Consider the following 13,457-nt stretch of genomic DNA (forward strand, 5'->3'; position numbering starts at 1 on the left):
CGAGGAGGAAGCTGATCACTGCCATCCTAACTATTGGTCCTTTGTCTGTTTGTCTGTCGTTGGTTTCCAGATGTTGCTGCTGTCTCAGGATTATGGGAAGCATCTATTAGGTGTGGAGGACCTGCTGCAGAAACACGCCCTGGTGGAGGCTGACATTGCCATCCAGGCTGACCGGGTGAAGGCAGTCAGCACCAACGCAACCAAGTACCCCGTCAACGATGACGGTGAGCAACGTGATCCATCATCGTCCCTCTGTTGAACCTTTTTTTTTTTTAATTAGAAGGTGTTTTTTGATCACCATTTTTTTTTGTTCTGTATTTCACAAATTATTTCCTAACAAGGAGCAGGCATTTTACTTTAATGAGATCAACCAGTGAACGTTTCTTCCCTGGTGGTTTATGACAGCAGTGTAAAGTCTAGATTACTTCAGAACTTAGTGCTGATAATAGTGTGTTCTTGTCCAGGCTACAAGCCCTGTGACCCTCACGTCATCCAGGACCGGGTCTCCCACCTGGAGTTCTGCTACCAGGAGCTGACCCAGCTGGCCGCTGAGCGCCGCACCCGCCTGGAGGAGTCCCGCCGTCTCTGGAAGTTCTTCTGGGAGATGGCCGAAGAGGAAGGCTGGATCCGTGAGAAGGAGCAGATCCTGTCCTCTGTCGAGCACGGCAAGGACCTGACGGGGGCACTACGCCTCCTCAGCCAGCAACGCGCTCTGGAGGATGAGATGAGCGGCCGCGCCGGCCACCTGAAGCACACCATCGCGGAGGGCCAGGCCATGGTGCAGACCGACCACTTCGCCGCCACCAAGATCCAGGAGCGTATTGATGACCTGCAGGCTCAGTGGGCAGCGCTGGAGCAGCTGGCAGCGGTGAGAAGAAGGAAGTTGGAGGAGGCGCTGGCATTGCACCAGTTCCAGGTCGATGCAGATGATATTGACGCCTGGACACTGGATGCCCTGCGCATCGTCTCCAGCGGAGAGACCGGCCATGACGAATTCTCCACCCAGGCTCTCTTCAGGAAGCACAAGGACGCGGCGGCGGAGGTGGCCAGCTACCGACCGGTCATTGACTCACTCCATGAGCAGGCTGCCTTACTGCCTCAAGAGGAGGCTGAGTCGGAGGAGGTGCGTGGACGTCTGGCCGGCATCGAGGAGCGCCACAAGGAGGTGACAGAACTGACAAAGCTGAGGAAGCAGGCACTGCAGGATGCTCTGGCTCTCTACAAGATGTTCAGCGAGGCCAACGCCTGTGAGGTTTGGATCGACGAGAAGGAGCAGTGGCTGAACAGCATGGAGATCCCCGAGAAACTGGAGGACCTTGAGGTCGTTCAGCACAGGTAGGCCTGCAAGATGCTGCACACATGTTAGTGACCATCCATCTCTTTCAGCCAGCATTGTATTCATATGGACTGTCTTCTTTGCAGGTTTGAGAGTCTGGAGCCAGAGATGAACAACCAGGCGTCTCGTGTTGCTGTGGTAAACCAGATCGCCCGGCAGCTGATGCACAATGGTCACCCGAGTGAAAAGGACATCAAGACCCAGCAGGACAAACTCAACAACAGGTACAAACAGATTTAACACATGATATTTAGCTGCTTTTTGCAATGGCAAACCACCAGAATATAAAGATGCAATAGTTTGTTTGCCCACACTCTAAACACCATGAAACTGTGATTTTACTGGTGGACCGTGATGATCTTCTACTCTACTTCTAGGTGGAGCCAGTTCCGAGATCTGGTGGACCAGAAGAAAGAGTCCCTCAACTCTGCTCTGGGTGTGCAGAACTACCACCTCGACTGCAACGAGACAAAGTCCTGGATTAAAGAGAAGACCAAAGTCATCGAGTCCACGCAGGAGCTGGGCAACGATCTCACTGGGGTCATGGCCCTGCAGCGCAAACTGACTGGTATGGAGCGCGACTTAGCTGCCATCGAGGACAAACTGGTCGATCTGCGAGGCGAGGCCGAGCGGCTGGCAGAGGAGCACCCTGACCAGGCAAAGGCCATCACAGGCCGCCTGGCTGAGATCACTGCCGTCTGGGAGGAAATGAAGAACACTCTGAAGAACCGCGAGGAGTCACTGGGCGAGGCCAGGAAACTGCAGCAGTTCCTGCGCGAGCTGGACGACTTCCAGTCCTGGCTGTCTCGCACTCAGACAGCCATTGCCTCCGAGGACATGCCCAACACTCTGGCTGAGGCCGAGAAGCTCATGGCCCAGCACGAAGGCATCAAGAACGAGATCCAGAACTACGAAGAGGACTACCAGAAGATGCGGGACATGGGGGACATGGTGACACAGGGCCAGACGGACGCGCAGTACATGTTCCTTCGACAGAGACTGCAGGCGCTCGACACCGGCTGGAACGAACTGCACAAGATGTGGGAGAACCGACAGAACCTGCTGTCCCAGTCTCATGCCTATCAGCTGTTCCTCAGGGACACCAAGCAGGCCGAGGCCTTCCTCAACAACCAGGTAAGCACTACGAGATTCACCTCACTGCAGTTTAGTGTCTTTGGCACCTTTAACCCCTGGTTCAATTCAATTCAGTTTATTTTGTATAGCCCAGAATCACAAATTACAAATTTGCCTCAGAAGGCTTTACAATCTGTGCACATGCGACATCCTCTGTCCCGGAACCCTCATGAGCCCCGTGTCCTGGGATTCTTGTTTATCAAGACTGGACCCATTCTAGTACTGCAGGTCTCTCTGTGATAACTTCACTGCTGACCGGGAAAACCTGATGTAAAAACAAAGCAAGACTCTGATAAGAACCCACATTTTGTCAATATTTTTTATGTTTTCTGGTTGCTGTAACAGAACAGGTCACTTTGTCCAACTCTTTGGTCCAAATCCAAAAATGGCAACTGCTGGCCACATTCCACTTAAAAAACAACAAAATACAGATAGGTACACATATCCAGAAGATAAACCCTTATCATCTAGTAATGACCATATTACTTTTTCTCACATAAACTTACCTTATGGCACGTTACTGGCCCACAAACGACCTCTAAACCCTCTGTGCTCGCCCCACAGGAGTACGTCCTGGCGCACACCGAGATGCCCACCACTCTCGAGGGCGCAGAGGCAGCCATCAAAAAGCAGGAGGACTTCATGACCACCATGGACGCCAACGAAGACAAGATCAACGGCGTGGTGGAGGCCGGCAGGCGGCTGGCCAGCGACGGAAACATCAACGCCGAACGCATCCAGGAGAGAGTCGCTTCCATCGACGACAGGTGGACATCAGCTTCAGATCCCATTTCAGACATTTTTAGAAAGGAGTAGGCAAAAATGCCTCAGCAGATCACAGCCTCAATGGCTGCTAAGGGTTTAAAGAGTCTGTTAAACTTCTTTCAATAACCCTCTCAGTGCATTACTCTCCACAACGGCACTGGTCAGAGTGGGTTATTTCTGTTTACTATGGTAACTCACTGTTACCCACCATTAGGAGAACCTTTTGACTTATTGTTGGTAAATGTAGAACCTTCCTTTATGTGCTGATGTCTTGATCTGACCTTGTCCTCCTTGTTTCAGACACAAGAAGAACCGGGAGGCTGCGGTGGAGCTGCTGATGAGACTGAAGGACAACAGAGACCTGCAGAAGTTCCTGCAGGACTGCCAGGAGGTAAGTCTTGGTGATTTATTTTGCTTCAAACAAAGTAACTTCATGGTTGATTTAATCAAGAGATGCTGCCTCGAGGCGTACAGATGGCAAGGCGAGTCATCGTCCAACACTTTGCTCCAGAAGCTGATAGAAATGTATTGATCCCAGGATGAACCTTTTGGACCCCCTGATAACATGTAGTGTTTGTTTCCAGCTGTCTCTGTGGATCAATGAGAAGATGCTCACAGCTCAGGACATGACCTACGATGAGGCCAGGAACCTGCACAGCAAGTGGCTGAAGCACCAGGCCTTCATGGCTGAACTGCAGTCCAACAAAGAGTGGCTGGACAAGATCCAGAAGGTACAGAGGGTCTGAACTCTGACTGTGGTCGATGGACTCAGTTGTGGATCAGCAGCATCTACGTGATCGATATCAATGACAGAAGTCATAGATCAATAGACACACAACTCAACATACTCTCCCCGTTTAAAATTGTCATGGCTAACTGTTAGCATGTTAACATTGTAAAACCTCTGAAAGTCTCAAAGCTAAATATATAAATCTATATATATATAGTATATATATATACACAGAACTTGACAAAGTGTTTCCCGGTTTGTGTGACTGCAGGAAGGGATGCTGCTGGTGTCGGAGAAGCCAGAGACGGAGGCGGTGGTGAAGGAAAAGATGGCGGCTCTCCACGCTATGTGGGAGGAGCTAGAGTCGACCACGCAGACTAAAGCTCAGTGTCTGTTCGACGCCAACAAGGCCGAGCTGTTCACTCAGAGCTGTGCCGACCTCGACAAGTGGATGGGTGGCCTGGAGGGGCAGATCCAGTCCGACGACTACGGCAAAGACCTGACCTCCGTCAACATCCTGCTGAAAAAACAACAGGTACGCTCACAGTAGTACTGCAGTACTAGATTCGGAGGAAAGTACCTCAGTATTAACATTTACACCAGTTTATACTTCTACTGCATACATTCACAGATTCAGATTTTACACTAAAACAGGATCAGATTTAAAAATATTGTTTAAAGTACAACATAAAATACTGCTTATATACTTTATTGATACACGTTACAGGATACAGGATGTAATAAACCTTCTGAAGCAGTAATAGTATTTAAAACCTGGATAATAAAACAGGGTACAAGTACTTCTTTCATCACTTATACTCGTAGCTGAGCAGTAGTAGTAGTAGTATTATTCATAATAGTATAAGCACTATTATCAGAAAGAGTAGCTGTATTACCAGCTTTAATGGTAGAATCAAAAGTATTGGTTTTCATATTAAAGCAGTAGTCTGAATCTATCCCCTGCTGATGCTGTAGTTGTACTCTTAGTAGTAGTACTAGTATAAGCAGTAGTCCGGTGGTTCTCCTGTAGATGCTGGAGAAGCAGGTGGAGGTGCGGCAGAAGGAGGTGGTGGAGCTGCAGACCCAGGTGAAGGCTCTGGGTCAGGAGGTGAAGGACACTGAGGAGGTGGACGGGCGGAGGCAGCTGGTGGAGATGAAGTTCCAGGAGCTGCTGGAGCCGCTTCGCCGCCGCAAGAACTTCCTGGTGGAGTCGAGAGAAGTTCACCAGTTCAACCGAGACGTGGAGGACGAGATCGTACGTACCCAGAGGGTCCAGTGACTCGTAACGTTGTCTCTTTCGTAGTAACTTGCCTCTGCACTATACTTTTGCTCTGGCTTATGCTTTGAGATGCTTGTTTAAGAAAGGAGATGCACTGATGACTTCTGGTGACTAGTAGTTCTCTTGAATACCTATGTTGAATACACTTCCTGTAAGTCGCTTTGGATAAAAGCGTCTGCTAAATGACTGTAATGTAATGTAATGTAATGTATCGTATAAACATGTCAGTGATTGGTAAGCAGACCGGTGTGTGTTGTCTTCCAGCTCTGGGTTCAGGAGAGGATGGCCGTGGCCACGTCCTCCGACCACGGACACAACCTGCAGACGGTCCAGCTGCTCATCAAGAAGAACCAGGTGAGAGTCCTGTGATCTGGATCAGCTCACACACTAGGTACAATGAATACAAGGATTCAGAATCCAGTTCATCAGGTGGTTTTTCACAGACAACCAGTTTGTTTTGGTTCAGCAACCGTAGCGAAACACGTGTAGAATTTAAAATATAAAAAAATTATATTATATATCTGTTCAGAAGAAAGGCTGCACGGTGGTGTAGTGGTTAGCACTGTCGCCTGACAGCAAGACGGGCCCGGGTTCAATTCCCGGGCTAGATGGCCTGCTGTTCTCCCCGTGTCAGGGTGGGTTCTCTCCGGGTTCTCCGGCTTCCTCCCACAGTCCAAAGACATGCAGCTAAGGTTCATTGAAGACTCTAAATTGCCCGTAGGTGTGGATGTGAGTGTGAATGGTTGTCTGTCTCTATATGTCTGCCCTGCGACAGACTGGAGACCTGTCCAGGTGAACCTGTCCAGGTGAACCCCAGGTGCCCTGTTCACCCATTGACAGCTGAGATCGGCTCCAGCACCCCTGCGACCCTTAACTGGATAAGCAGGTTACGGAAAATGAATGAATGAATGTTTAGATAAACTATGTTTTTATCAAAGAGTTCCAGAGGTGGAGGACTTGTTGGACCGTGTGAACTCAGCCTCCCTCTTTCATTCTTTCAAACACCTTCTCTAAAAGGTTCGGCGTTGAGATGTTTGTTCAGATCCAAATACCTGTTGATCTCCAAGTCCTTCATGATGTTTAATTGTCGGAGTGTTTCATGTATACATGTTTAAAGAATAAAAACCTCTATAGAGACTCGTATGGTGAATGAGCTGTATACATGAACAAAAAATGATCCTAAAACCTGAAGAACATCTACATATCATGTTTTCATCTGAAGATAATCCATTCAGAAAAGGAACTAATTCAGAATTTCACAACAGAAAATAATGTTTACATGAATCATATCACATTCTCTATATTCAGAATAATGGTGTAATAAGAGGGTGCATGTCTTCCTCCTCAGACTCTGCAGAAGGAGATCCAGGGCCATCAGCCTCGCATCAACGACATCCTGGAGCGCAGTCAGAGCCTCATGAAGGACGAGATCCGGCAGCGTCTGGCTGACCTGCAGGAGCTGTGGAGGCGGCTGATGGAGGAGGCGGAGCTCCGCCACGGCCGGCTGGAGGAGGCACACAAAGCCCAGCAGTACTACTTTGACGCTGCCGAGGCCGAGGCCTGGATGAGCGAGCAGGAGCTGTACATGATGTCAGAGGAGAAGGCCAAGGTGTGTGGTGGGGGGGGGGTTCTATGGTGACCGCTGATGTTGGACACGTTATGCTTTCTTTTTCACTTTAGTTTTAGTTTCACAACTGTACATTCTTGGCAATATACAACATGTTGACCAGAGTGTAAACCAATAAAGATTTTCTTCAAACACCAAGTGGAACTCATGAGGTCAAAGGTTATGTACATGTGGCCCTCCCACCTACATGGGCCCTCCCACCTACATGGTGCCCTCCCGCCTACATGGTGCCCTCCCGCCTACATTGGGCCCTCACACCTTCATGTGGCCCTCACACCTACATGGGCCCTCCACCTACATGTGGCCCTCACACCTACATGTGGCCCTCACACCTACATTGGGCCCTCACACCTTCATGTGGCCCTCACACCTACATGTGGCCCTCACACCTACATGGTGCCCTCCTGCCTACATTGGGCCCTCACACCTACATGGTGCCCTCCTGCCTACATGTGGCCCTCACACCTACATGGTGCCCTCACACCTGCCTACATGTGGGCCCTCACACCTACATGGTGGCCCTCCCACCTACATGTGGCCCTCACACCTACATGTGGCCCTCCCATACATGTGGCCCTCACACCTACATGGTGCCCTCCTCCTACACCCTCACACCTGTGGCCCTCCACCTACATGGTGGCCCTCACACCTACATGGTGCCCTCATACCTACATGTGGCCCTCACACCTACATGGGCCCTCACACCTACATGTGGCCCTCACCCTCATGTGGCCCTCACACCTACATGGTGCCCTCCTGCCTACATTGGGCCCTCACACCTACATGGTGCCCTCCCACCTACATGTGGCCCTCACACCTACATGTGGCCCTCCCGCCCTACATGGTGCCCTCCCACCTACATGGTGCCCTCCTGCCTACATTGGGCCCTCACACCTACATGTGGCCCTCCACCTACATGTGGCCCTCCCACCTACATGTGGCCCTCCCACCTACATGTGGCCCTCACACCTACATGTGGCCCTCCCACCTACATGGGGCCCCACACCTACATGTGGCCCTCCCACCTACATGTGGCCCTCACACCTACATGTGGCCCTCACACCTACATGGGGCCCTCCCGCCTACATGTGGCCCTCACACCTACATGGTGCCCTCCTGCCTACATTGGGCCCTCACACCTACATGTGGCCCTCCCGCCTACATGGGGCCCTCCCGCCTACATGGTGCCCTCACACCTACATGGGGCCCTCCCACCTACATGTGGCCCTCACACCCTACATGGGGCCCTCCCGCCTACATGTGGCCCTCACACCTACATGGGCCCTCCCGCCTACATTGGGCCCTCACACCTACATGTGGCCCTCCCGCCTACATGGGGCCCTCCCGCCTACATGGTGCCCTCACACCTACATGGGGCCCTCACACCTTCATGTGGCCCTCACACCTACATGTGGCCCTCACACCTACATGTGGCCCTCACACCTACATGTGGCCCTCCCGCCTACATGGGGCCCTCACACCTACATGTGGCCCTCCCGCCTACATGGGGCCCTCCCACCTACATGTGGCCCTCACACCTACATGGGGCCCTCCCGCCTACATGTGGCCCTCACACCTACATGGGGCCCTCACAGCCACATGTGGCCCTCACACCTACATGGGGCCCTCACAGCCACATGTGGCTATCCCGATAGTAAAAGACACAAACGTCCCTCTGGTCACTTTTGTGTCTTCTTGGAGGGTTTTTTGTCTCTCAGGATACCTACATATTATTATCAACATCAAATAGTGAATATTAGATCAGGCAGTAAAGAGATGTTAAGTCACTTCAGTGATTAATAATACTCCCTGTTAGACTGCAATTAATCTGTAAAACAATATGATAAATGTAATAGATATAGAATGAATAAAAATCTGTACGATGTTCTCAACGTTTCATATTCTCTTCAGGACGAGCTGAGCGCCGTCACCATGCAGAAGAAGCATCAGATCGTGGAGCAGGCTGTGGAGGACTACGCCGAGACCGTCCACCAGCTGTCCAAGACCAGCAGAGGACTGGTGGCAGATGGACACCCTGAGAGGTCTGTTTTACTGCAACTGTGAGGACATGCAGATCAAATCAATTCAGAATTTGATATCATTCACCCATCTTAACCTTGCGATACTGGACCCAACACTGTCTTCTTCCTGTCATTGTGTGTGTGTGTGTGTTTGTGTGTGTGTCAGTGAGCGAATCAGCATGCGTCAGTCTCAGGTGGATAAGCTGTACGCAGGCCTGAAGGACCTATCAGAGGAGAGGCGGGGCAAACTGGACGAGAGGCTCCGCCTCTTCCAGCTGAACCGGGAGGTGGACGACCTCGAGCAGTGGATCGCTGAGCGGGAGGTGGTGGCCGGATCGCACGAGCTGGGACAGGACTACGAGCATGTTACTGTAAGTTAAAAATCCTGGTACTACAATCACCACAACTGAGTGTGTCTCTATATTTAGTGACCTGACCTCTGACCCCATGTGCTCAGATGTTGCAGGAGCGTTTCCGTGAGTTTGCTCGGGATACCGGGAACATTGGTCAGGAGCGCGTGGACGCCGTCAACCGCCTGGCAGATGAGCTGATCAATGCCGGTCATGGGGACGCGGCAACGGTGGCGGAGTGGAAGGACGGGCTGAACGAGGCCTGGGCCGACCTGCTGGAGCTCATCGACACCAGGACGCAGATCCTTGCTGCCTCCTTTGAGCTCCACAAGTTCTACCACGACGCCAAGGAGATCCTGGTACGCATCCTGGACAAACAGAAGAAGCTGCCGGAGGAGGTCGGCCGTGACCAGAACACGGTGGAGACGCTGCAGAGGATGCACACCACCTTCGAACATGACATCCAGGCCCTGGGAACACAGGTCAGCCAAACTTAACCTGCTCTATGGGGACATATTGAGTTTATGAGGACACACTGGGTTTATGGTTGCAAAGTGGTTTGTTGGGACAAAAATGACACAGTGTGGTTCATTGTCGGTTCATTCAGTCTCAGCTGCTGACTCGTGTTTCTTGACATAAACATGACCCCAGTCGGTCCTTCAGTCAGGGTTGCTGCTGTAGATCATTCAGTCCTACCTGTTTGACCTTTGACCCTGTGTGCAGGTGAGGCAGCTGCAGGAGGACGCGGTGCGCCTACAGTCGGCGTACGCCGGAGACAAAGCCGACGACATCCAGCGGAGGGAGAGCGAAGTGCTGGAGGCCTGGAGGAGTCTGCTGGAGGCCTGCGACGGACGCCGGGTCCGCCTCCTGGACACCGGAGACAAGTTCAGGTTCTTCAGCATGGTCCGAGACCTGATGCTGTGGATGGACGACGTGATCCGGCTCATCGAGGCCCAGGAGAACCCCAGGTACACCGAGTTCTCTACGGTCTACTGCCCACCATCTTTGATCTGAAGCTGATGCAGGATGCTGTATGTGTTCTGTGTTCAGAGACGTGTCGTCAGTGGAGCTGCTCATGAACAACCACCAGGGCATCAAGGCCGAGATCGACGCCCGGAATGACAGCTTCACCGCCTGCATTGAGCTCGGGAAGGCCCTGCTGGCCAGGAAACACTACGCTTCAGAGGAGGTGAGGCTCGTGGGGGGAGGAGTAAACAGGAGAGAACATGTAGAACTAAAAAACAGGAGAAAGCAGGTAGAGCAGGAGAAACAGTTAGAAGAGATTTGAACACGTAGAATGAAAGAGCAAGTAGAACAGGTAGAACAGGTGATAACAGGTAGACCAGGAGGGAACAGGTAGAACAGGTAGAACAGGAAGAACAGGTGTGAACAGGGAGAACAGGGAGAACAGGTGTGAACAGGGAGAACAGGGAGAACAGGGAGAACAGGTGTGAACAGGGAGAACAGGTGTGAACAGGTGTGAACAGGGAGAACAGGTGTGAACAGGTGTGAACAGGTGTGCAGAGTGCTGAATCGTGGTGTTGGTGTTTGTGTTCAGATCAAAGAGAAGCTGCTGCAGCTGACGGACAAAAGGAAAGAGATGATTGACAAGTGGGAGGACCGGTGGGAGTGGCTACGACTCAGTAAGATTCACACATTCATCTATCAGCATTAACACAGAGGCTCAGAGGTCAAAGGTCACATTAGCAGAGCCGTTGGGCTGACAGCTGATTGGACGCTGCAGTGAGTCAGCGTTGATGAAGACTCCCCAGGCTCTTGCTGTCCTTTGAAGAAGCTGACTGAGCTTCTTCTTCTGAACCGATCAGGAAACGCTGCAGGAGTTTTAGTCAACTCATCCAGACGGACTGCAGCTGCTTGTCACCTCACATCACATCGTCTCCTGTCACATTCATCACTTCATACTGACGACTCACTCAAAGTTATAATGTAGAAATAATGCAGCATTACTGTTACTGAGAATAGAAAGTGGTTGTTGAGGTCTGACCCCCCCCCCCCCCCAGTCCTGGAGGTGCACCAGTTCTCCCGGGACGCCGGCGTGGCCGAGGCCTGGCTGCTGGGTCAGGAGCCCTACCTGTCCGGCAGGGAGATGGGTCAGAGCGTGGACGAGGTGGAGAAGCTCATCAAACGCCACGAGGCCTTCGAGAAGTCCGCCGCCACCTGGGAGGAGCGGTTCTCTGCCCTGGAGAGGCTGACTACGGTGAGCCGGAAGGGACAAAGTCACAGCAGAAACTAGAGCTGCCTCTCCTTTTATACAACAACAAATCAGGGAGGAAAATAATCTGTCTGTCTGTCTGTACATGTTTATCTCTGTCTCTCTCTCTCTCTGTCTGTCTCTCTGTCTGTTTTCCAGCTGGAGCTGCTGGAGGTGAGGAGGATGCAGGAAGAAGAGGAGAGGATGAGGAGGCCGCCGACTCCAGAGCCGGTTGTGGTTCAGCAGGAGGAAGCTGAGCAGCAGAGGTGAGAACTCACACTTTTATTCATTCACTCCTTCACTCCTTCACTCCTTCATCAGCTGGTGGACTAACTGCTGTGTCTTTGTGTCCTCAGTGGACTCGTCACTCAGAACGGACTCCCATCAGACCAGGACTCTCCTCGGGTCAGTGCTCTCATTGATCGTTGAACTCCATCACATTTCTTAATGAGCCTCACGTCTGTGTGTGGATCAATCAATCAATCAATCAATCAATCAATCAATCAATCAATCAATCAATCAATCAATCAATTAATCTGTATGTGGATCAGCTGATTGGCCACCACGTCTCAATGAACGTGAACCAATCAGGTGACAGCGTTCCATTCAAACCAGTCAACGTGTTGAATACCCTGCAGTGATGTCTATGATCACATTTCCGATCTTTTAAATCTTCTTCTTCTTCTTCTCTGTTTACGGCGAGTTTTAGTTTATTGACGTGAACCTGCAGATTGTGGTTTTGTTGATACCTGTCCCTGTGTGGTTCCGGTTCAGGACGGCGTGGATGGTGGAGATCTGGTGAACGGTGTCGGCGAGCGGAGCTCCAAGGAGCCGAGCCCCGGTGCATCCCCGACCTCCGGCAGGAAGAGTAAGACAAGTCAGTCATCCACGCTGCCCTCCAAGAACCAGGACTCGTCCTCTCAGCTGGAGGGATTCCTGCACCGCAAACACGAGTGGGAGGCCCCCAACAAGAAGGCCTCCAACAGGTACCCTCAACCAGATCCTCTACTGCAGCAGACGTCTCACTCCGCCCCGACGCCCTGATACCCTGACATCCTGACACCCTGATATCCTGATACCCTGACATCCTGACACCCTGACATCCTGACACCCTGACATCCTGACACCCTGAAATCCTGACACCCTGATACCCTAACATCCTGATACCCTGACATCCTGACACCCTGACACCCTGACATCCTGACACCCTGACACCCTGACATCCTGACACCCTGACACCCTGACACCCTGACAACCTGAAATCCTGACACCCTGAAATCCTGACACCCTGATATCCTGATACCCTGACATCCTGACATCCTGACCTCCTGAAACCCTGACATCCTGACCATCTGACACCCTGACATCCTGACCATCTGACCCTGCTGCTCTTTGATTGGCAGGTCTTGGCACAATGTGTACTGCGTCATCAACAACCAGGAGGTGGGTTTCTACAAAGACAGTAAGGCGGCGGCTCAGGGGATCCCCTACCACAACCAGGTCCCCGTCAGCCTGAGGGAGGCCACCTGTGACGTGGCGTCAGACTACAAGAAGAAGAAACACGTGTTCAAACTCCGGTAATGAGGCTCTCCTCTGACAGACAACACACTGCTTCATCAGCTGCTCTTCCTCATACTCTTCCTCTTTGTTTCAGAGTCACGGATGGAAACGAGTTTCTGTTTCAAGCCAAAGATGAAGTGAGTTTCATTATTTTTCTTTGGACGTCAGAGACCTGTTACTGCAGTAAAAGTACTAATACCACTATGGAGAATAAAAGTACAAGGAATACCAGTAAAAGGCCTGCATTCAAAACCTGAATCAAGTAAAAGTACAACAGTATTATCATCCTAATATACTATAAAGTTAAAGTACTCATTATGCAGAATAGTTTATATTATTGTATTATAATAATCCATTAACGTGTTCATCACTTTAAAGGTGGAGCTCATTTAATGACTTTATATAACCTGTAATAAAACTTCATCTCTTATTAGCAGGTTAAT

The 13,457-nt window shown here is 51.1% G+C and overlaps 1 protein-coding gene across 2 annotated transcripts in view; it reads left to right on the plus strand.

Annotated features, from left to right (window-relative positions):
- LOC129095793 (spectrin beta chain, non-erythrocytic 1-like) overlaps positions 1–13,457 on the plus strand; it is a 32,857-nt gene that overhangs the window by 17,532 nt on the left and 1,868 nt on the right. For both annotated transcript variants that reach the window (XM_054604352.1, XM_054604353.1), the window contains 23 exons: positions 71–224; positions 465–1,335; positions 1,423–1,560; positions 1,714–2,470; positions 3,035–3,237; positions 3,536–3,626; positions 3,820–3,966; positions 4,237–4,500; positions 4,996–5,220; positions 5,509–5,598; positions 6,593–6,853; positions 8,783–8,913; positions 9,059–9,263; positions 9,350–9,724; positions 9,966–10,210; positions 10,293–10,431; positions 10,801–10,885; positions 11,264–11,460; positions 11,614–11,720; positions 11,811–11,859; positions 12,229–12,440; positions 12,858–13,031; positions 13,109–13,151. In XM_054604352.1, coding sequence (XP_054460327.1) covers positions 71–224; positions 465–1,335; positions 1,423–1,560; positions 1,714–2,470; positions 3,035–3,237; positions 3,536–3,626; positions 3,820–3,966; positions 4,237–4,500; positions 4,996–5,220; positions 5,509–5,598; positions 6,593–6,853; positions 8,783–8,913; positions 9,059–9,263; positions 9,350–9,724; positions 9,966–10,210; positions 10,293–10,431; positions 10,801–10,885; positions 11,264–11,460; positions 11,614–11,720; positions 11,811–11,859; positions 12,229–12,440; positions 12,858–13,031; positions 13,109–13,151 — 5,163 coding nt within the window. The remainder of the gene's footprint in view (positions 1–70; positions 225–464; positions 1,336–1,422; positions 1,561–1,713; positions 2,471–3,034; positions 3,238–3,535; positions 3,627–3,819; positions 3,967–4,236; positions 4,501–4,995; positions 5,221–5,508; positions 5,599–6,592; positions 6,854–8,782; positions 8,914–9,058; positions 9,264–9,349; positions 9,725–9,965; positions 10,211–10,292; positions 10,432–10,800; positions 10,886–11,263; positions 11,461–11,613; positions 11,721–11,810; positions 11,860–12,228; positions 12,441–12,857; positions 13,032–13,108; positions 13,152–13,457) is intronic.

Source organism: Anoplopoma fimbria, chromosome 9 (assembly GCF_027596085.1).
Source record: "Anoplopoma fimbria isolate UVic2021 breed Golden Eagle Sablefish chromosome 9, Afim_UVic_2022, whole genome shotgun sequence".
Taxonomy (NCBI): domain Eukaryota; kingdom Metazoa; phylum Chordata; class Actinopteri; order Perciformes; family Anoplopomatidae; genus Anoplopoma; species Anoplopoma fimbria.